The 23,346-nt window shown below is 38.3% G+C and overlaps 1 protein-coding gene across 4 annotated transcripts in view; it reads left to right on the forward strand.

Annotated features, from left to right (window-relative positions):
- mdga2 (MAM domain containing glycosylphosphatidylinositol anchor 2) overlaps positions 1-23,346 on the forward strand; it is a 193,033-nt gene that overhangs the window by 105,464 nt on the left and 64,223 nt on the right. For all 4 annotated transcript variants that reach the window (XM_023347746.1, XM_023347748.1, XM_023347747.1 and 1 more), the window contains exons 7-8: positions 11,252-11,343; positions 11,870-12,107. In XM_023347746.1, the coding sequence (XP_023203514.1) occupies positions 11,252-11,343; positions 11,870-12,107 (330 nt within the window). The remainder of the gene's footprint in view (positions 1-11,251; positions 11,344-11,869; positions 12,108-23,346) is intronic.

Raw genomic sequence — 23,346 nt, forward strand, 5'->3', positions numbered from 1 at the left:
TATCCCACATCTGGAGCTGAAAATGGCACTCGTACGGCATCCTGTTGAATATCATCAAGAAATCGCAGCAACTTGAAATATACATGACTTTTGAATATGCACTTGCTGATTTGACAGATCTGAATAAAGCTGTTGGAGCGTTGAAACTGTTAAACATTAAACAGGCCCGATATGCATTATTCCGATTGACTAAGAGACTAGCAAGATAAGCAGGCACAGATTTTTTTTTCATGTGCTGCTTTAAGGAAAAACAAGGATCACTTTCATACAGGCTGCTAGCATTTGGCTTTATTAATATAATATCGGCTCCCTTATATCTCCCTGGATTACATAACTACAAAATCAAGGTACAAGCGTTCCTGATTGATCATTGTGATGTTAACCTTGCACGATCTAAAAGCGTCAAAGCGCTCTACAACTTTAGTTTTGCTGAGCAGTTCAGCGCAAAAAGTCAAACTAAATGTCAAAAACGTGCCGCAGGAGGTGGAGAGATGAATTAACAAGCTGCAATATATTGTGTCCTATGTATTTCCAAATCAATAAATCATTACTTATTGAAAGTGGAGAGGGAAGCAAACTAAAGTGAGCCGAGACAGGAGGGGAGGCGATCCTGAAATGACACAATTTATCGATACGTGTCGAAGGAAATTAAGGATCAGTAAAAAGAAAACATAAATTGGGGAAATTTTCTCCACATCGATGAATCGTTACTTTTGCTGTGACATTGTCAGCTGAGTAGACAGTCACTTAGGGGTGTAGTGAGATGACATAATGCATACAGAAACCTCTCTGGAAAGTAGTTTTTGATGTCAAAGTGAAAATGCACTGAGCTCCATAAACGTCATTAAGAAAACAGACTCTTATTCTACTTATATGTCAGGTGGGCTACCTATTAGACACAAACAAACGAAGAGCTGTCACAAACGGGGGATTTTTGGCATCACTAAGTAACAGGAGGTGGATTTAACATGTCCTGATAGATCTCTGGACGATTTTATTTTTGGCTGATGAGCTGTCAGATGTCAGAGAAGCGCAGAAATAAGTGTAGAATTATATCTAAATATAAACTTCTCATTTATTTCAAATATGTTTATTCATAGAGAGCCACATTACATCAGATCTCAGCTCAAGGCACCTTAATGAGGTGAAAGACAAACAAGTCCAACTCGTCTCTTAATACATATAGCATTGTGATCATTTTCAAATCAATCCACTGTATTCCAATGAAATCCTGTGCTGCAAAAAATAACTTTCTCCAAATAAGTAAAAAGAAAATGTAGAAAACAAGACGTTTTTCCACATGTTATGAGAAAAAAAAGAATCTGCAGATGAAACTAGTCCTTTTTTAATAATGTTTGAATTTTATTGGCTTAAAACAAGCTCTTATATTTGCTAGAAAGCTACTTTTAAGCTAGTTTTGTCTTAACACAAGTGTAATAAGATATTTGTCCAGGAAACTAGATAAAAATACTTGGTAATATTTTATGTTTTTGCATTGGGCGTTTAATCAGATTGAAATCCATTCATGTTCAACTGTAAGTGTAAATATAATACAGCTCACAGTCATCTGGTTTTGTAATGCAAGTAAAAAAAAAACACTTTTAAGGAAGAGCAGCTGAATACAACAAGTGGCCTGGCTCTTTTATAAAACTACTGTGTCATAAAACCTTAAAATATCTCTGACTCTGGCTAAACAAGTCATCTATGTAGCCCACAAAAAAGTTGTTAAAAATCAAGCCGGCACTATGAAACCAAAACAGGTGTAAACTAGAACCGCATCAAGTTAATTTAGAGTTGATCAGGTAGAGGCTGATCGCGTGCCTCAGTGGTTGGAAGATGTTACGAGAAAAATGGACACTCACACAACAGAAGGGGTGCAAGTATCCAAGGTTCTTTTTGTGATCATTTGGAGCCAAAATTGAACAAAATCCATTGTGTATTTATTCCTTAATTCCTAGATAAACTAGTAGCACATTCTGCATCGTACCTTCGTGCTTTAGAGCTGGCTAATCCGTTCATGAATCAGTTGTTACTGACAGAGAGCCTTGCTTGGCAGCTCAGAGCTTTAACAGTGGCTGTTTGATTTGAGCCCCCTACCAATGCAGTCCTTTCAGGAAATGCAGAGACATTTGACTTTGAGTGTTTTATGAAAGAGGATGTCAACTTGTCAGCAGCACTTCCTCCTGAGCAAGCATGTGGTGACAGTGGAGAGGAACAATTCTCCTAGCAGGAAAAACCTTGAAGAAAAGCGGGTTCAGTTTGAGCAGCCATCTGATATGACTTACTGGGGTTTGAGAAGACAGAACCCACAGAAGCAGGAAAAAGTAAAGCTCCACAAGCACAAATTAATGGCAACAATCGCTCCATTTGTGGCTCCATCTAGGAAAGAAGCTCCATCATAGAAACACTTAGCTTATAGGATGTAAAGAGGTTTACATTGTTTTAGGCAGCGATGGCTTATTTATGGCTTCCTTCAGAAAAGAGACAGCACTAAGCACAGGGTCCTGGATCCAATGTGTCACTAAAGAAAGGAAAACAAAGACAGACAAGATAATGTTAATGACAGCAATAGTTCATTTGCCACCCACACAGCAAAAGAGGCAAAATTAAACACAGACACATCAGGCCCGATAATGGTCACTAAGGTATAAACACTTTAAACGTAGGTCCAAACATCAGCACAGCTTCTTCCATCTGAGGCATTCTGCAGCACTTGGGTGCTGAAAAACGCATCTTTTACAACCTCAGTGGGGTGGTCTGTGTTGTATTGGGTGGGGGGGGGGACTTCTCTAAATACAGAGGGACTGTTTTTTACTTGTGTTTTTAACAATAGTTTTTTTATTTCCCACTGTGCTGTAAAAGCACAGTGGGGGACTTTTGTCAGGTTCCAACTTTTAACGCCTTTTACTGTGCAGAAAAACAACCTTATGAATTCTCTGTCAGCTGTGAGCTAGCTGGAATGTGTTGCATAAATTTTCTTTTAATACTGTAAAATGTGGTCATTTCTAATCCACATGCTTTTGTTTGCAAGGTAAATTTGTATAAAGAAGCAACACTTTTAGATTTGACAGCTGCACTTAGATTTTGAGATATAGATCAATCACTCATACATTTATTTTTCTAAGTTTTTTTTTCAACCCTTACTGCCAAATGTAAACATCCTGGAATTTGGTTTGGGTGTTCTGCTGGTTTAGATTAGTTGGGGAAAAAAGAAAAACATAACTGAACAGACATTTATGTCTCCAGGGTGTGTCTTTTATTTAATTTTCAACATATTTGCCTTTCTTATATTGTTTTTTGAAGTATTAACAAAGAGCTGTCAAATGTATAAACCCCATGTGTGACAATATTAACTTTAATCTTGAAGAATTTAAAATGAGTTCAGTTCAGGAAAGTTTTTAAAAATAACCTTGAACATTTTAACAGGAGATTTCAAATGTTTGGACATCTTGTAGTTCTTTAATAGACACTGGCATTTTCAAATAGCCACAAAAACCATGAAACATAGAAGGAAAGGTATGAAAAGTGCACATAAAGCCTACACGCTCAGATGTCGTTGTTTACATTTGTCACATTTAAGATTTGCGATTAGATTCAAGTCAGAACTCTGCAGCATTGTTTTTAAAAACATGTTTTGCTTATCTACACAGCAACAATAAAGTTTGATGAAGTTTATGTGTGGACTTTTTAAGGGATAAGTTTTCTCTCAAACTCAAACATTCTCAAAAAGGAATGTTTGTGCATGCCAGGGAGGCACCGTTTATGTGCTCGTTGCATAAATGTTCAGTTTGTTGGGTTGCTCCTGTGATTGCTAAAACTGTTAAATATTGTAAGCACATGTTCACATGGAAGGTCATCATCCGGTGCTCATGAGCTGATATGCCCCATGTGTACATGAAAAACCTAATCATTCAGCTCTGCTGGGCACAGTTCAATTTGCATGTTTAGCAGGGTCACCCTGTGGCCTCATCACTGCTTATCTCAGCTGGTTATGCTCCTCTCTGGTCCTTGAGAAGCCCCAGCAAACTGCTGTTGCCAAAGGGGGCTGTGTGTGTGGAAACACACATCTCTCCCCAGCAGATGGTAGCCTCTCTGGCCATACTGTCACACCAGCCAGAGTGCCTTCTAGGCCTTGGCCATCTCCACAGCCAGCCCAGCAGGCCCCTGGCATCACATCACCCCGCTGACGAGATCCTTTCTACGGATTAAGGGTCTGCAACACGTCTTCAAACACAGGTCACCACCCTGCTTTACCCTGTCAGTCTATTCTTCAGCAGTTTGTGAGATATCTCCCTCGAAAATGCTGTGGCCTGGTTGCTCTTTTCTTTTTGGTTGCATATCACATAAAACCAGGCAAAACTGAAATGAAGAACTGATTAACAGAGAGAGAATCAGCTATAGACGGTGTCAAAATAGCCAGCTGGATTTGGTGTTTGCCTTTCCGTGTGCACACGCAGCAGACTACCTGCTTCTGCTTTCCATCCTTTTGCAAAGCAGCGCATTTTCCCTCTGTGTGATGAGGCGAAATGAGATATGGTGCAGCTATCAAAGATGGAAAATCAAACACTGCAGCGCCGTCATCAGATTTCCACGACTGCTCCTCGAGGAGTTCCTTACAAAGGCAGGTATGGAGTTTCTACACCAAAGCCAGCCATTTCCAGCTAGTAATGCAGACACAGCCAATTGCACACACCCACACGTGTGCACACCCCTACACTGGTATAATAAACTGCTATCATGTTGTATAATTTACGGTAATGTCTTGAGTTCCAGAACTGAGAAAACCATTTCTGTCTCCCATCCTATTGGCCTTCAGAAAATCTGTGGAGTTTAGATGAGTTTTTAGAAGTGTTTTCCACCATTTTCCTCCCAACCAAAGAGTAGACACACGCGATTGGTCTCGGTAATGTAAAAGTCCAGAGGCTGGGGGTTGCGTTGTTAATAAGAGGACCGTGGATTGAATAAAGGAGAAAAAATTAAAGGTGCTTTGAATGCCTTGTGTTTTGATCAACTCCGATGGCCACGCCGCTTTTTTTTGTGAGCAACCTTGAGCCGAGCAGATGAGACGAGCGTTTTGCACAGTCATCCAACTGGCTTTGAGAGACAACTTCAGCTCCATGAGCTGATACCTAAGATGAGAAATGCAGTATGTTGCTTTAAAGTATTGATGGGTTGACAGAGAAGATAATCATCAATAGAACATATGAACTGGGGTGTACTTGAGTACAAAAGTGAGACTGAAGGCAAAAACCTGTATGCATGTTGTGACGCTTTTTTTTTTCATTACTCTCGACGTGTTTTCATTGTTATCTGTGTGTAAGGGGCTGCTTTACTTCCCCGAGGTGCTATTGTAATCCTTTCCTGTGACACAAGCTCTCAGAAAAAGACCTCAACTTTAGGTTTTCTCTTTGTAAGAAAATCAGTGCTTTTCATGTACAGGCCATCCATTATTCCCAGAGGCTATTAAAGCTATGGAGGATTCAAAAAGCTTTCCACGGGCACAAAGCCTTTCAGTTTACAGTAAAAGGAAGAAAACAGGGACACTGTATTAAGTATGGAAATAATCCGGCAGAATACCTCGAATAATCGCAGCATCACGGTTGAACTGCATGCAACCTCTCTGGCAGAAGCAGGGAAAAAAGGAAACATACAGTGCAAAAGTGTGGACAAAAACAGGCGCCATTTCACCACTCCATGTTACAGTGAAGACTGTAGTCCCTGCAGTGGATGTTTGATCCTTTTGAATGATTCGGTGAGTAGAGAAAAGTGTAACAGATTTCAAAATTCATCAAAAATATACTTTCTTTGGACATGTGTATACTGCATGGTTTAGGCTTTAGAATCGGTGACATTATACTTTCCACAATGCTAAAATTATGTTAATTACTATGCAAACAGAAACGCCACACTGCAAACAAGGCTTTTCAGACTTAATGTTGGTACACAATAACACGCATTAGATGTAAGCTTTGAAGAAAACATGCTAAGGTCGGAGGCGATCCTAAATAATGAATACAATAACCCATCAACCCTTAAAGACCAAAGTTGCTGTTACAAATAGGAGGCTAATAATCAAACTTTAACAGCCTAAATGTTTGACTTTTACTGAAAAGGTTTCCTCGTTCTTTTGTGTTCAAATGAAAAAGCCCAGAAAGTGCATGCTATCACTTTTATGACACTATTTAATGGTGTTTGTTAAAGCTGTACTGATTAGGCTTTTTTGGCCGATTTCCAGTTGGGACATTTTGTTAAGCTTTCACCTACTGATACAGTTTTAAGCAATCCTGATTTCTATCTAGGAACAATAATAAAAGAAAACAGCAGTCAAACCCTCTTGCTCTTAGAGGTCATTAATTATTTATATTTGAAGCAGAGGCAACATCCCAAAGTGTGTGTGTGTGTGTGGGTGTGTGCACGACGTCGTTCAAAATAATGCTCAAATGTCACTAATAGTAATGAAAATGTGTAATGTGTTTCTTTCAGCACAGGTTTGCAGCATGACTTGGGAGTAAATTAGGCCTTGTTTCACACTTCTTCCAGTGAGATTGTAAGACTTTAAAAACTGTATTAACCTACACAGCATGGCTTAATTATGTTTCATGTGTTTTGGAACAATGGGGAAAACATCAATAGCAACAAAAATAAATCTAATTTTATTTGTAATTCTCTTACACGTCATTGATCACGTCCAGGTCAGGATGACATATTAGTCTATGTACTTAGCTTAACTTAAAAATGTGCAAGAATAAGGCCTTTCTTAGTGACCAAACCCAAAACACCCAGTACATTTCTGAACCTTCAGGCTTTAAGTTCCATCTATCTTAATATGTGCTCAGCATATGAGAGTGGAGCTAATTCTCAGCATTCCCACAACAAAACACCTGTCATCTTACTTAGTACACTGCTGTCTGAGATTCTGACACAGAATTTGCAGACATAAATGCACACAGTTGTATCATAAAATCCACCGGTAGCACCCTGATCCTCGCTACACATGTAAGAAGATGATTTAAGCTGTGACAATAACGAAAAGGAACTTCTTAGAAAACGGCTTAGAAACAAAGCTGGTAAATAACCCTGCTGTTGCTGTCATACAGCTTAAATGTGGAAGCGGTCATGCCTGCGTGTCTATGGAAACTGGATGGATTTACATACAGTCAGCATATGTTCATCTACATGTCTGTAAACTCAGACTATAGAAGTGAAATATACAGCCAACATGAGCTATTATTTATGATTTTGTCGAAATTGTGTAAGAGTAGTTGGAAACAGTTTACCTCCAAAGCAAATGGGAAAGTTCTGTTTCCAACCAGAGTCCTTATTAAAGATTCATGTGACTTGCTGTATCACGAATGGGAGGAGTGACAACTTACCGTCACCAGATAAAGTCGCCCAATTCAGCACTAGCCTCCCCATCTGCTTTTCGAAATCCCTCACGTAAAAGTAAAAAAAATAAATAATCCTTTTGCGTTTTTCCAATGCATAAGTGAACAGACAGCATTTTAGTCTTTGCATCAGGCCAGAAAATGTTTATTACAACCAATTGAAGTAATGCCCGCTTATCTCTGTGTACACAAGCGTAGTCGATTTACAGGAATACCTACTTGCTATTTATTATTTATGCTTAACTAAAGTGGCAGAAAAGGATTTTTTGGAATGTGGCGAACACAGGGAGGAATCCTAAAATATGCATGAGTGCACCGTGGGTGTGTGCGGAAATGAGGAAGGCTGATTCACTGGAAGAATATTCTGTAAAAAGTAGGAAACAAGATTGTTGTATAATATTGTTGTGTATTGTTGTGAAGTAAAAATGCAAGTATTTTTTTGTTTCTAAATAATCTGCATGCAGTTTTAGAAATTGATTTTCAATAAAAAAAAAAAAATCCTGCACATGGAAAAAATCATGCATTTATTGTTTTCCTCTCCCAGTCAGTCAGTTTTCAGTGAGCAATAATCTCCATTTCACATAAAAAATGTTTATTGTTTTCCCCAATATTTTACTAGTAAATAGAAAATGGAGGAGATTGTGATATTAATCAATTATAACTTCTGTGCTCTGATTATAATGATACCATTGTGATTTCCAGTGTTTGTTTATATTGAAAAGTGATAAATGACCACAAGAATCAGAGTGGAAGTCTAATGGGGAGTGGAAGTCTAAATTGTATCTTGAATCTGACTCCAGATGGAAACTTTGCAAGGACAGGAATACAAGATTAGTATTTCTTAGCTTTTTTTTTCCAAACCAGACTTATAAAAGAGGAAAATAAAGTTACATGCTTGGCTTTTTATGCGAGTAAACACAAAAAATAGCATAGATAGTTGAAAGAATATATCAGCTTTTAAAAACTACATTCAAATAAATTCATTGTTAAGGAATTACAATTTTTTTTGGGAACTGCTTGTGTGACTCTACAACACGTAGTTGTTGCACAGTCTCCTACTCTCAGAGAGGAACACTTTGACAACAGTAAAGCAAAAGAAAGGTAGAACTTAACCCAAATGTTTATCCGCTGTCACCTCTAACAGCACAATGACTTAGAAAGATGGGCTGTGTGGGTGTGCAAGTCCGCCTGTGTATTTGAATCTAATGCTTCCTTGTGACGCGGCCACTAACTCTTCTGCGCCCGTCACTGAGATAGAAACGCCTTTCCAAGCTGTCAAGATGTACAGCCATGCCTGAACAATGAGTGTGCAACTCTGCCTCAGGATATTTGCTCCCTTTGACATGCATTGTAGTAGAAAATATGTGCTTCCTTCCAGACATGCCTACTTAATGGCTTCCACTATGGACTTTGTCTTGTCTCATTAACCTTATCCCATGTATGTTAGCTTTAGGCAAATTGAAAATTATGCTGTGGATGTACACAGTGCTGTACAGCTTACCCAAAATGGGGTATGTCGGTTTGGTGGTAATAAGATTTGTTCTTGTTTCCATAAAGGTCACATATATGTGTGACACACTGTATTACACTAAATGACACATTTTCCATGCAGGCACTATTGAATTACATACATCAATGTTGAAAAGAAAAGCCTGACAGTGTAAAGACATATGGGGGTACAGGAATGAAAATAAATGTGTCAGGGTTTGCTGAGTGTTGACATGATTGCAATTTTTGTATCTGCCATGCATCAGAAATAGGATTCTCTGCCTGCCGACGCTGATTTCAAAAGTGAGAGGGAAGATCATGCCAAGGAGGCGCGTGTCACTCATCTCTCCTTCAGTGTGCAGTTTGGCAGGCATCACAATGTGTTTTGCACATTCAATTTCCCGTGTTTAAATCTGACACGGGGGTTTTGTTTTTGTTTTCCCTTTACCAAACTGAATATGATAATGTCACTTGGGAATTGCTAGATGAAAAGACTTCCATGGTGTAAGGTTTTTTTTTTGTTTAGTTTTTTTTAGAAGCGTATGCAAGCGTTGGAACCGATACAGCATGCATTATGATAAAATCATCTTTTTTCCATTTAGTAGGAGCTGTGTTTTAAAAAGAGAGTTTGCAAACCAAATTGGAGTAGAAATGTTTGAGAACATGTTCTTTTTTATTTTATTTTCTTTTTGAGCATACATCTTAGTAGCACAGTGTGTGTAACAATACATCAGCCTTTTGAGCCTATATATACGAATAAGAATACATACAACACTGTTTCACATGTGGGATTTAGTTCAGTGATTAAACATTGTAGTCTATAAGCATTCATTAAAATCTCATTTTTTAAGAGAGACACAACCGTAGAGACAGTAAAACATACAATAAATAAAACACACTGCAGTGAGCAGCCAAACCATGTTTTAAATGGAAACATTAAACAGTCACACGGACAGAATGAACTGTTCTTTTATTCCACAATAATTAACTGAAACTTCCACAGAGTAACCAGTTCTGACAATTTCCAGTCATTTTGTAAATCATTTCAGGAAACAGGGGCTTCATATTTAAAAACTTTTTTTTATTATTATTCTGTTCTGACTTTGAGAACAGACATTTATCAAATACCTCGACTGTGCAGGTCATACTTTGTGTGATGCTTACACATGAAAACACTAAGATAAGAAGTTAACAACCCCAACCAGAGATTTACAAATGAAAAGCAGCCGATAAGAAAGAATGCAGAAACACAAACATGACTATTTAGTATCTGTATATAGGAAATTCCCAATTCTTGTATATTCCATTTATATACAAGAATTATAATAGTATAAAATATTCAATCTGGTTAGGTGTTTGACTGGGCATTTACAAAGAGCATAGCCTAAAGGTGGAAACTTTAGGCAAAAAACAGGTGAGGAAAAAATATTTCTCATTTAAAGAAAAAAAATATATATAGTTGTTTTCAATTAACTCGCAAATTGTTAGAATTCATGTTTAAATGTCAAATTGTGATTAAAAAAGGATGCGGACATATTTCAAATCAAAAGTTGCCATTTCAATGTTAGGCCTTTAAGCAGTTTGTGTTTTTAGAGGAATTATGTAACTTCATGGCATTCGAACAAACCACAAACTTTCTTTTAAAGCATAAATATAAGTAATGTTAAATTGAACTAAACATCAAATATAGGCTGGATAAATGTAAGACTTTGAACTAAGGAGAAAGATTAACAATAGATTATGTTGTCATCTGCATCTATGTGGAATGCAGTATTTGATCAATCACAGCAAAAATTGTTTTTACTGTAAGTGAAAACTCAGGATTTGAATATGAAGCTCCAAAGAACTACTTTGGATGCTCGAAGAAAAGAAGAAAGTGACTCGGCTTAATACACTGCACACACTGTGTCCAAAGTGATACGTATATTGAAAGTCAACTTAGAGCATTTTCAGGCAAGCAAATATGATGATTAGTTTGCCAAACTAGCTTTAAAAGCTTTCAACAAAAGATAAATATGCTAGTTTGGCAAACGTTTAAAGCTAGTTTGCCAAACTAGCTGTAAAAGCTTACAACAAAATACGCTCCTTAACAACATCTTAACAACATGTTAAATTAGAGATCAAAAATCCTATATTTACAATATGTTTGCTAGAGACAAGAACACTAATTCACAGTTTAAGTATGTGCACTGGGAAAGGTTAAAATGAAGAACAGAAGAAAAATCTATTTGAAAATCTATAAAATCCTGTTCTGTGGAGTACACTTCAAACACTGCGTCAATATAACAAGGAGAGCCATAAGCTACAATAAATGTCTCTGGCAACATGTGTTGTGTACAAAGGTGGATGCATTTCTTAACATAAATATTCTTTTACAGCTTTGAAGAAAGGACGGTTCTGGATCACGCCTGACCCCTACCACAATGATGACAACATCCAGATTGGGCGTGAAGTCAAAATATCCTGTCAGGTGTGACATTTATATATATATATACAGTACAGACCAAAAGTTTGGACACACCTTCTAATTCAATGGGTTTTCTTTATTTTCATGACTATTTATAAGGCAAGAAATCCCACTTATTAACCTGACAGGGCACACCTATGAAGTGAAAACCATTTCAGGTGACGACCTCTTGAAGCTCATCAAGAAAATGCAGAGTGTGTGCAAAGCGGTAATCACAGCAAAAGGTTGCTACTTTGAAGAAACTAGAATATAAGGGATATTTTCAGTTGTTTTACATTGTTTTGTTTAGTGTATATTTCCACATGTGTTATTCATAGTTTTGATGCCTTCAGTGTGAATCTACAATGTCAATAGTCATGAAAATAAAGGAAACTCATTGAATTAAAAGGTGTGTCCAAACTTTTGGTCTGTACTGTATATATATATATACTGTATATATATATACAGTATATATATATATATATATATATAAACCATGAACACAATAAGATAAATTAGTTGTCCAGTAACACTGAGCTGTATTTCTTAGGTGGAAGCAACACCACCAGAGGAACTGACATTTAGCTGGTTGAAGAACGGCCGTGCCCTTCGGAGTTCAGAGCGCATGGTCATCACTCAGACGGACCCCGACATCTCGCCCGGGACCACCAACCTGGACATCATAGACCTGAAGTTTACCGACTTTGGCACGTACACCTGTGTGGCTGCGTTGAAGGGCGGAGGCATTCCTGAGATCAGCATTGACGTCAACATTTCCTCCACAACTGGTGAGCCTCACACCCCTCTGTGTCAGTGGCAGATTTTAAAACCTCCACCACTCCATGCGACATATCCCATCAGACATACGTCCTACAGCTACTTCACCCATACAAAGAGGCTTTAAAAAGGGATTTTGACTTTCATATGAAGTATTTTTGTACATGTAGTATTTTTGGGGTGTCGGTGTTGGACATTTCTGTTTGAATTATTGACATTTTCTATATATTTTATATGATTGTTGATGCTAAGATATTAAAACAATTGAGAAATAAGTGTAGCTGAAGTTAAATGTTAATTCATTGCTAAATATGTAAAACTAAAGGAGACAGGTCATTTAAAGGATACTTTGGGTTGTCCTGCATTAAATCAGGCAGTGAAACATAAACATTTTTTCTTCATTATGTGATTTGACATCAAACAAAAAAAAATTCTGTTTGAGGTCCAATTACTACAATTATTTCTATTTCATTAAATCCCACTATAAGTCTTTTGAGATCTCGTATAGACTTTATTCCCATTCAAAAGTTGATATATATATACTTGGTGATTGGTAGAATTCCCTTTTGATCTGTATCTCTCTTTTCATTTTCACTGAAGTCGTGCAGCTGAGTAGGTTTAGTTCCCCACATCTTTTCAGCTCATTTTACAAAGTTGGACTCAGTTCTGTTCTTTGTGGTGAATACTCCATTTTGATTTTGCGCCTCCTGAGTGACTTTGTAACTAACTTGGCTCTCAGCTTGGGGTCGTTGTCATTTGTGTCCAAGCTTTAATGTCCTGGCTGATGTCTTGTGATGTTGCTTCAATCTTTCTTCTTCATAATGCCATATATAATATTGCAAAGTGCACAAGATCTTTTGCAGCAAAACTAACTTCCCCACAACAACATTTGTTAAGGGTAAGCAGTTCAATTTCAGTTTTGTTAAGACCACAGGACATGTCTTGAAAAATGAAGGGTTTTTGTCTCTAAACACATTCGCTTCACTGTGGATAATAACACTTTCTCACCAGCTTTAACATTCTTCAAAAGGCTTTTCATTTTTGCAGCAAAGCGAGTTCATTTCTGGAATGCAAAACCTGTCTTCTTTCTGAATCCCACAATGTTTATACTTGCATAAAACTGTTTGAACAGATAAATTGTGGCACCTTCAGGAATCTGGAAATTTTACTCAAGGATGTACCAATCTTGTGGACTTCCACGAATTGTCCTTCTGGTCTTTTGTTTGATTTCCTCAGATTTTTTCCATAATATCACAGAAAGAAGCAAAGGGTTTAATATGTTGCCTTAAAACATATCCACAGTTGTGTTGCAAATAAACCCATCAAAAGCTTACAAAACTATGACACCGTCATCTTGGCTTTCCCAATTTGTAAAATCAGGCATAAGCATCATACAAGTCAATTCACAACTTTGACTAACACAATATATAATTAAAATTATCATATTTTTGGCATTTAGCAAATATAAATAATGTCTAAAATCCTAAACATTTCCTGATAGTGAGAGAAAATAAAGGTTATGTATGCAAATATCTGGTTTCAAGTGTGTTCAACTGAATACTTCAATAATTGTTGAAGTACCTTCAACATTAATTGGCATCCCTGGTGAAGGTACTTGCAAAAGTCTTCAAATAAATTGTTTAAAAAGTCTTAGTGACACCAAGATGCTTCTTTTTGCTACGGTTCTCCAATGGAGAGCTTAGATAATTTTTGCCTCCCCTAAATCCTGCTTATCATGCGTGGTTACAAGATAAACATGAGCGTTTGTCCATATTTGTTTGTCACGATTTCAGTTTTGACCTTTTCTAATTATTGGTATGTACATATGTCTTACAGAAATGGGCATCGTGAATTATATTCAAGCAAAACCAGAAGCTAAGGATCACTTAATAAAAGTCTTCAGTCATTCTGATTAACTTAATAATTGAATTAGACGTTGGAAAACTGCTTTACTTGTATATGTTAATGACAAAGTCATCAATGTAAAATACATGTGAATATATAACATGCCGATAGTTAAGATAGTTTTCTTTTACTTTTTCAGAAGTGAAACTGAAACTTTTACCTCAATATAAAATTATATTAAATTGCGCAGACAGATTAATAGTGGTTAAGTAAAATTGTGCCAAAATAATGAAAGAAACAATCTCTTTACTTCTAGGGGCTTTCCAAAAGTCTTTCACAAACCAAATTTTTTGAGGTTGTGGCAAGAAAGACACGTTTTAAACCCCAAAATTGAACCCAAAAAAACTAAACTTTGTTTAGGTAACTGTAGTCTCAAAACCAGAGTTCATCCGTCGGACAAATCAGGCTCTAAACACTCAACATCATTCCATCAACTGGCTGCTTTCGCTCTTCTAACATACGTGCAACATGAGGGGCTTGCTAGTTGCATAACACATCAGTCCGCCTCGCTCCATGATCTGCATTTCTGTGATTTCGGCCATGCCGGGTTTTACTGTTCAAATTACTTTAAAAAGTTTTACAAAAGCTTTTCACTGTTTTTAGAGTCTGCACTGCTCTCTTGCCTGTCAGTCATTGTCAAAGAATGCAAGGCGTAGGTGCTAAAATGACAGGAGTACGAAATCTGAAAGATAACAGCAGAGGGAGGAAATGTGCTGTCAAATGTCTTGTTTGGCTGACATTCAGGAAATCTAAATACGACCATACTTTGTTGGAAAAACAAAGTAATGGAAGGCTAAGCAGAACGAAATGACACTGTTAATGACAAAAGGACTGTCAGTTCTAAAATCCTCGTTGAAATGTCACCTAGTACATCTCAGAAATATTGCGTAATGTTTTATTCTTGTCAGCCATCTCAGAAATTGAAACGGTCATTTTATACAGATGTTTTATACATACAGTAAAATATTTCAAGTTTTTATTTACTTATTTTATCTGCAGTTTTAATGATTATGGCTTACATGTAAAGAAATCCTATAATTCAGGTTCTCAGAAAATGTTAATATCACATTAGACCAATCAAAAATTGATGCACAAATGTCAGGCTTCTGAAAGGTTTGTACACTTTTGTTTGGGCCTCTTCTTGCATGAATAACTGCATCAATGCACCGTGACACTGAGGCGATCAACTTGTGGCACTGCTGCCGATTACTTTATCTGTCTTGTTGGGTCTGGTCTCTCTCATCTTTCTCTTGACAACAGCCCATAGGCTTACTAAGGCGTTCGGGTCAGGGGGAGTTTGCTGGCCAATTAAGAACAGGAACACTGTGGTCAGAAACAGTTTTTGGTACCTTTGGCAGTGTTTATTTTCAAGTCCTGTTTGAAAATAAAGCCAGCATCTCCATTTAGCTTGCAGGCAGAGGAAAGCATGAAGTACTCTAGATTTTCCTGGTGGACGGCTGCATTGACCGTGGACTTCAAAAAACACAGTGGACCAACACCAGCAGATGACATGACACCCCAAGCCACCATTGATTGTGGAAACTTCACACTGGACTTTGTACCTCTCCACTTTTCCTCCAGACCTTTTCCTGGCACACTTGTTCCTTCCACTCAATTTTCTCTTAACATGCTTGCTCTGCAAACAACCAGCTTCTTCAGCAATGACCTTTTGTGGCTTACCCTTCTTGTGAAGTGTGTCAATCACTCTCTTTTAGACATCTGTCCAATCAGCAGACTTCCTCGTGATGGTGTAGCCTAGAGTGAGAGACTGTTTAAACATTTGCAGGTGTTTTGAGTCAATTAGTTGATTAGGGTGTGACACTATGAGTTTTTATTAATGACCTTTTTTCACAGTATTCAAATTTTCTGAGATACTGAATTTTGGATTGTCATAGTCTGTAACCCATAATCATCAAAATTACTTAGCTTCACTTTCTGAGTTGACTGCCAAGAAGCATTGCCCTTTTACGCAATATTTTATTTTTTAAGCTGCTCTGGTATTTGTTCATGCTACATTATGGTGCACACAAACCCTGGAAGTCTCCGGGTTTCACCACACTCCTCCCAGATTCTTCAGATTATCTGTTTGGGGGATTCCAAAAGTTGGTGCTGCTGCAGGCGGAGTAGATATCTCCGCTTGCTTTGACTTTACCGGCATGTGTTTGGTACCGATAAGGAAGGCTGGGGTTTGTGATGCGACTTAGTAACGATTAGGTTCATAGGGAGCTCTTTCGCCCCTTGTAGGCAAAACTCACAAGCACACAAGGAAATGCATTCACGCACCCTTACCTTTAGTCAGTACCTTGCTTCTCTCTTACGCCTCAGCTGCCACTCAGTATGTGAACATGAAAGCTGCGTGTCGACCTTGGATGCATAATTACTGTTAGATAATCCTTTGATAATCCTTGTGCTTTAAAACAGTGGGATCAATTGCATCTGCCAAGATTGTTTCCTCATTATCTTCTAAGTAGTGCAGTCTTTTCTTTTGGAGTGCCTGAGCATTGCCAACACATTAGTGCAGATCCTTTAATGTGCAGAAATAAATAAATTAAAGAATACAGCTGTCTGACTGGAGAAATAACAAAGAAAATGACTGACTGTTTTGTGATTGGATAAAATGAAAGGTTTCCTTCAGGCTCGGGTTTGATTGCTTCCTAAGCTTGCACTGTTCCAGTCGAATGTGGAGGGAGGAATGAGATGGTATGAAAGGACCGCGTTGGCATAGAGATGCACCTGTCATCAGGAATTATACTGGGAATGTGGTTTCTGCTTGTTATGATTCCTGCTGCATTTACCTGGATGTGGGCGGGCTGTTTTCTTGAGAATGCCTGTTTCTGTCAGTTTGGCTGACGCCGCGAATCAGTGGAGTGTCTTTGCCGAGCTCTGTAGCTGCAGTGTGCTAAAGCGTCTTGTGCCTCTGCTTTGCTACGCGCCTGCAGCCTGTTATGCGATGAATAAGCTCCGTATTTGTTCCTCTGCCTGTTCTGCTGAAGGGAGAAAGCCGAGCTGCAATTAGAAGTCTTAATAAAAGTGTTTAGGGGAGATTACACTGCAGATCTGCCAGGGTTTCATGCTGGGAATGAGGGTGAAGCTCACTGGCTCTCGGTTTTGGCTCCCGGTTATGATTCCAAACCAGGGATCGGGTCCGACCCTGGCCGAAGAGAATATTTAGGGACACAGATTTGTATAACTTTTCCTTTTTGTAAAACAGCGTTAATATTTACTGTTGTGGCAAACTCGTTAAAAGAGCAAGTTCTTATCTCAGCAGTGCTCCCAGAGATTCCAGGGGCGATGCATATTTATGAGTGTGGTCTGAAACGAGGACACAGACCTCCCCTTAGGAGATTGTCGAGATTAAAAACCGCAAGAGACAGAAACCTCTGAAAGGAGATAAGAACTTGATGAAGTTCCAACAGAAAACACAAGTTACACCTGTCAGGAGCAAACGTTCACACGCAGCGACTAGATGCGTCTGAGATTTTCAGGTGGTGATGGTGTTGTTGTGACTCGAATGTTATTTGAAATCAGATCGGAAGCATTTGTCAAGATAACATTCTAACGCAGTGCAGAATACGGTACAGAGGCATAGTTGGTATTTAAAGCCAGGTTCAAACAAAGACTTTGCCGATAGCTGATGTGCTGATGCCATTTACCATTCTCATGCTATGTGAATCTCATTCTCAGCAGGACAGATGATCAAAAAGTTAGTGATGTTCAAGTTTTTTTTAAATTGCCGTCGAGTTCGCACCTGAGATTCTGCCGCTACCGGGCATTTCTTTCAACCTCCAAAACACATCCAGTTAAATTGTTTAGATAATTATCTGCTCGCCTGATTAAAATGAGCTACAGTATATTAATGAACACAGTACGTAGCAAGCCATTTTTCTGACAATTTAATTAATCAGTACGTTGTAGCAAGCACACTCATCTCTGTCTAACTTCCTATTGACAGCTTATATTCTCTATTTGACTATGATTCATCATGCATAGCCACCACATCAATAAAGACACTATGACAATTTGACTGCTCTTTGTGCTGATTTCAGCAAATCCATTGACCCTGATAAAGATAAAAAATTGACTTAAGCCTGGCTCATCTGTAGGATGAAAATAGTCAGGTGTAATTTGCTCTCTTTGAAGGGATGCAACTGTTTAATTTATTTGTGTCAAAGCATAAATAATACCTGTTGAGCAGCATTGGGGAGGTTAGCAGCATGGAAATGTACTTTTTCAGTAGGTCTGTGTATTTTTGTCTAACAGTCTCATGGATAGAAATATATTCTGTAGACAATTTACTAACCTCAGACCATTCAGTTGCTGTCAGTTCATTATCACAACAAATAGCCAAAGAACAATAAACTAAAAGTAAAAAAATAAATAAATAACACATTTCAGACTTTCTAAGGAGATTAAATTGATCTCTGTTAATTTTCCTGGACGACTTTCTAGCAATATATATATATATATATATATATATATATATTTACAATTTTTATACATCTGAGTTGAGTGTAATTTGACTATATAGTAAGGAGCTGCAATATACCGTACTTTCTGGACTATAAGGCACACCTAAAAGCCTTTAATTTTATCAGAAAAATGACAGTGCACCTTATAATCCGGAGCGCCTTATATATTGTTCTGGAGTAAAACAGAGCAATATATAAGAAATTAATATGGATTGATTCTGGTTGTGCTTACTGACCTCGAAGCGATTTTGTATGGTTCGCGGTGCTCAGTCAAAATATTTTAGTTATGCTACATTATGGCTACAGCAGTCAGGAATGTTGTGGAGTAATACATACTGTGTTTTTGACTGACTGACTTATCTGACTGTTTTGTTTAATGCACCTTATAGTCTGGTGTGCTTTATATGTTAATAAAAATCAAAACTAGACCATTCATTATCAGTGCCCCTTAAAATCCAGTGCGCCTTATAGTGCGGAAAATACTGTAATGGCACTGAAAATAATTGAATAGAATGGGAGAAAAATGAGTTGAACCGGGCTGCATATGAAATGACATGAACTGGACTCAATAGTGTTTTTGCATAACTCAGCGTGATACCTGAGTTATCAAGCCCTACAGATACCTGAGTTATCAGGTATCACGCTGATAACTCTAGTCAAACTATATACAATTAATTGAAATGAACTGAATTAAGTAAAACTGCACAGACTCAAATTGAATTGACAGGAGTTTAACTGAATTTCATTCAGATGAATTACAGTGGACTCCTGCAGATTCACAGATTTTTCTGAGAAACAAATGTCGAAGTTATTTGTCGTAATGTACAGGTTAGCCATTCCAAGATTTTTTTTTTCTTAAATTAAATTTTGCTGCTACGCAAAGTTCAAAGTTCTGAATTTGTATAGATTTGTCCCTGAATTGATGAAAAAGCCGTCTGGATGCAATTAAATGTGAAATCTCCAGTTGAATCATCTCTTGAGTTTGAAAGTAACGTCACAAACTTTTCAGCACAAATGGATCTTTGCGACAGGTTCCAAAAATTCGGGGAACGGCACTGGGATGACGTTCCTTAAGAGCCGTTCTACAAGACACTGTCCTGCAAATCAGTCATATGGAAACAGCTGATGACAGTCGTGCCTTCTCAGTGATGTACGGCTGCCTGGCAGCATATGTCAACATGACACCTGTGATGTTTTCAAGGTCGACTGCAGATAGTGGAACTGACTTTCCAATGTCTACAGACAAAGTGTTGTCTGTGAACCTACCTCTAAGTGTCTTCAGATAAATCAACAGGAAGCAGACCGAAATGCAGTCACTGATGAAGATGTAAGGGCAGTTTTCTTTTTATATTAAGCCCATAAAATGATAATGAAACAAGGTAACCAGCCTGTAACTTTAGCTGCACCTACTGTAGTTGCAATTAATTGGGTGGGAGGGCCATCTAGGAGGAACACTTTACAAGGAAAGGAACCCTTTCTTAGCTGATGGAAGGGACACCGTCAAGCCTCCATCAATGATGTACACAAACTTTGCTCCGTCAAGTGAAAACGCTCACTACTTATCGAAGAACAAAGCCATCATGCAGGAGGTGGTTCTCCTGCATTTTATACAGAGCATTTCTGCTCCTCAGTCTGGTTGGATGCATGGTGAAAAAAAACAAACCCTACCGAAGCAGAACAACAACATTAAAGAGAGCATTGTAGCAACAAATCAAGCTGCCACCCATGAGAGCATGAGTGTTGAAAGCCTGCTGCTCCGCAATCTGAGCCACATGAATTCACGAGGGGCTCAAGTGAAAGATTGCAAGAAGAGTTATAAAATTTTAGGGGACATGCACACAGCTACGAAAAAACAACAAAACAATAAACCATACACTCAGTGGTGTGTTTGTGTGGTCAGCAGTGTGTCGCTGCAGTCTATCAGCAGGCTACGGCAATTTTAACACATCTGTGGATATTTATAACACTTCAGCAGCTGGGAGAGCGGAACGGTACCCCTCCACACCCCGTCTCACATGCCAAACACACACACTTTCACAAATATCCTCACAGCGGAGCCATGGGACTCCTCTCTCTGTCCCCAGAGCTCCAGGGCTCTGAGGAACAGAGAGTCCTGTCACATTGTGACCAACTCGTTGGCTTCAAGCTGTCTGAGCCCACAATACTGCACAAACAGACACACTCCCTACACGGTCTGCAGTAGTTCAGAATGATATGTTGCCATGGCGACGGGGAGTGATGTCACAGCGCCTACTAGAAGAGGGGCAGTGGGAATGTTTATTCTCAAAGACATTTATTCGCGCTGCTTTCAATGCCGTCGCTGTAAGAAAATGCAAATCGCCTGATATTTTCTTGTATTGCAGTTTCCTGCTGAAAGGCACCAGCCATCAGCCTCTACACTCTGAGGATTATACATACCGAGTCCCCCAGAGAACCTTGGCCAATTTACGGGACCCTCCTGATTTAGGCCCACAAAAAGACACACGTGCAATATTTCCATCGCTGCAATGAGACACGTTTCACCGAGGAACTGAAACGGGATCACAGCGCACTGTCACCCGTGGGCAAGAAGAAATTCGCGTATGCGAACATGTGACGGCGGGGACATAAAAACCACGCAGACGCGCACTGCAAAAGCATCCGCACGGAGCGAATGTGCCCCGCAGGCATCACTGGCATTTGGAGGGCTTTGGCACAATGAGAGCACAGTAAAGACCAGCAGCAGGCCCTCCGCCACACTCCGCATCTCAACGGACATTCTCACATGCAAAGACAGGGTGGTCACCAGGAGGAAGGATAAAAATGCAGATCTGAGATGAGGCGGGCATGAGCAGGGGAGGGGTTTGTTTGCTTTTCTGTGATGACGAGGTGAGAAATGGCAGCAGCTGATGGCCAGCATTTGTGCTGCCAAAATCTGTGGACAGACTACAGTAATTATTTGTCTAATCTAGGCAGAAGAGGCCAGGTGTAAAGATGGCAGCTCAGCGAATGCACTTCTCCTCCATATGCTGACGGTTACCCGCTGCTCCCTGCTGGCTGTTGTTTTACCGCTTGGACCCGAGGAAAGATGGCGAACCTTTAAAATGGAGAAAACCACGTCAGCACTTAACACCCGGCTGCCTCCGCTGAGACGGTGTGTGAATAAAAATCAGGAAATGTATCAATATGAAATGAACATGTTGTTACTGCCGTGAGGATAATTTTTGTTCTTTTGATACTAAACTCACAAGTGAGTGAAGTTGATCAGTTTGGCTGCAGGGATGGTAGATGCAGATTTGGGGCCGTAAGCAGAGACGATGACTGAAGCATTTTAATGCAATGAGAAAAGAGAATAGATTTCCAACCTAATAAAGTTGTGTTAATTGGTCACAAGTAGTTGAACTGAATGAATTTTGTCAAACATACTTTATGTACATTTGTTTAACTTTACAACTTAAAAAAATTAACTTAATTTGATTACTTACCACCATTTAATGCAACATATTTAAGTTGGATCACCTGTCCTCTTTTCTTTCAGCGTTTGATCAGTTCTCTTGACCTGTGACCCACAACTTGAGCCAAATGTTGATAGTGTTCTTAATTAATGTTCTTGTAATTAGATTATTCATACATATCCTACAAGATACTGTGTTGGCTAGATCTCCTCCAGTTTCAGATTTCTCATAATAAATAATCCTCTGAAATAGCCACAGTGAAAAATGTAAATATCATTGTACATACAGTATTTATGCTGAACGCATTCTAGTTATTTATGAAATATTTAAGATTATTTTCATTGATAAGTTAGAAATTTAATCTTTAATAATTTAAAAACAATATTTTAACGTAATTTAAAAATTTTATGTAATTTTTTTTATTTAAATTAATTTGATCTGTGAACCTCAGATCAGAATTTTGTAGCTAATTTACAATCTCCAGTAGTTTTCTGTTTTCTTGCTTGAGCAGCCGCTCTGTCACACAATTGTAAATGTTAAAGTAAAAAAAAATAATTTTTTGAAAATATGAATAGAGTTGATACTTCAAGATTCGCTTAGCATCTTATATTAGCAATTAGCAAGTTTAGCACCTGCAAGGAGCAGTCTCTGTTTGTGTGCTCCCTGGAGTAAATGAATGGAGATTCTTAAGTCAACAATAAAATGAAGGCTGACAATGTTTTCAGAAAGTTTCCACAACAAACTGAGGTTTAAAGATTTAAATAGGCCGAAAGCTTACTCCCTCCATTTAAAACTAGGCACCTGAATAAAGAGCCAACATGCCTCCATAGAAAATATAGTTGCATTTTAAATTTGCTTTGTACACTTTTTTTTGCTTCCTCTGTATTAATTGTTAAACACTTTCCATAATTTAAGCTGGAAACTGCTAGCTCTGAGTGTCCTTTCCTCTTTAGCAACTTCCACAGTGAAGATGATTGTTGTCAGCCCTCAGATATCATCTTTTCACTGATAGTAACTGAGATCTGATTTTCATGTTTCCAACTGGCCAGTCGAGCCAAAAATAGGACGATTAAAACTTCAAATTGTGCTTACAGAGCTTTTGCTAAAAACCATTGTGAGATCTTTGGAGGTTGGGGTGAATTAACTGACTTTGCTCTCATCTCTAAGCATTTTTTTTGTTTGCTGTCTTTACCTACATATTTCTGAATAAATGTTGATTTTAAAAAAAGGACTTAGTTTTATGGTTGAGAAAATTTGGAAGAGTCACAACTTCAGTCTAAAGAGGAAAAAAATAATGTGCATTTTGCACATAATATCTAAATCATGGTGTTCAAGCCAAACAGTCAAAATACATGATAATTAAAGCAAAATATAATTTGTTGAGTTATTCTTTATAGATTGATCATGTTTAATTTGCTGCAAAATATGCCAACGTTTTGTAC

Source organism: Xiphophorus maculatus, chromosome 15 (assembly GCF_002775205.1).
Source record: "Xiphophorus maculatus strain JP 163 A chromosome 15, X_maculatus-5.0-male, whole genome shotgun sequence".
In the NCBI taxonomy this organism is placed as follows: Eukaryota; Metazoa; Chordata; class Actinopteri; order Cyprinodontiformes; family Poeciliidae; genus Xiphophorus; species Xiphophorus maculatus.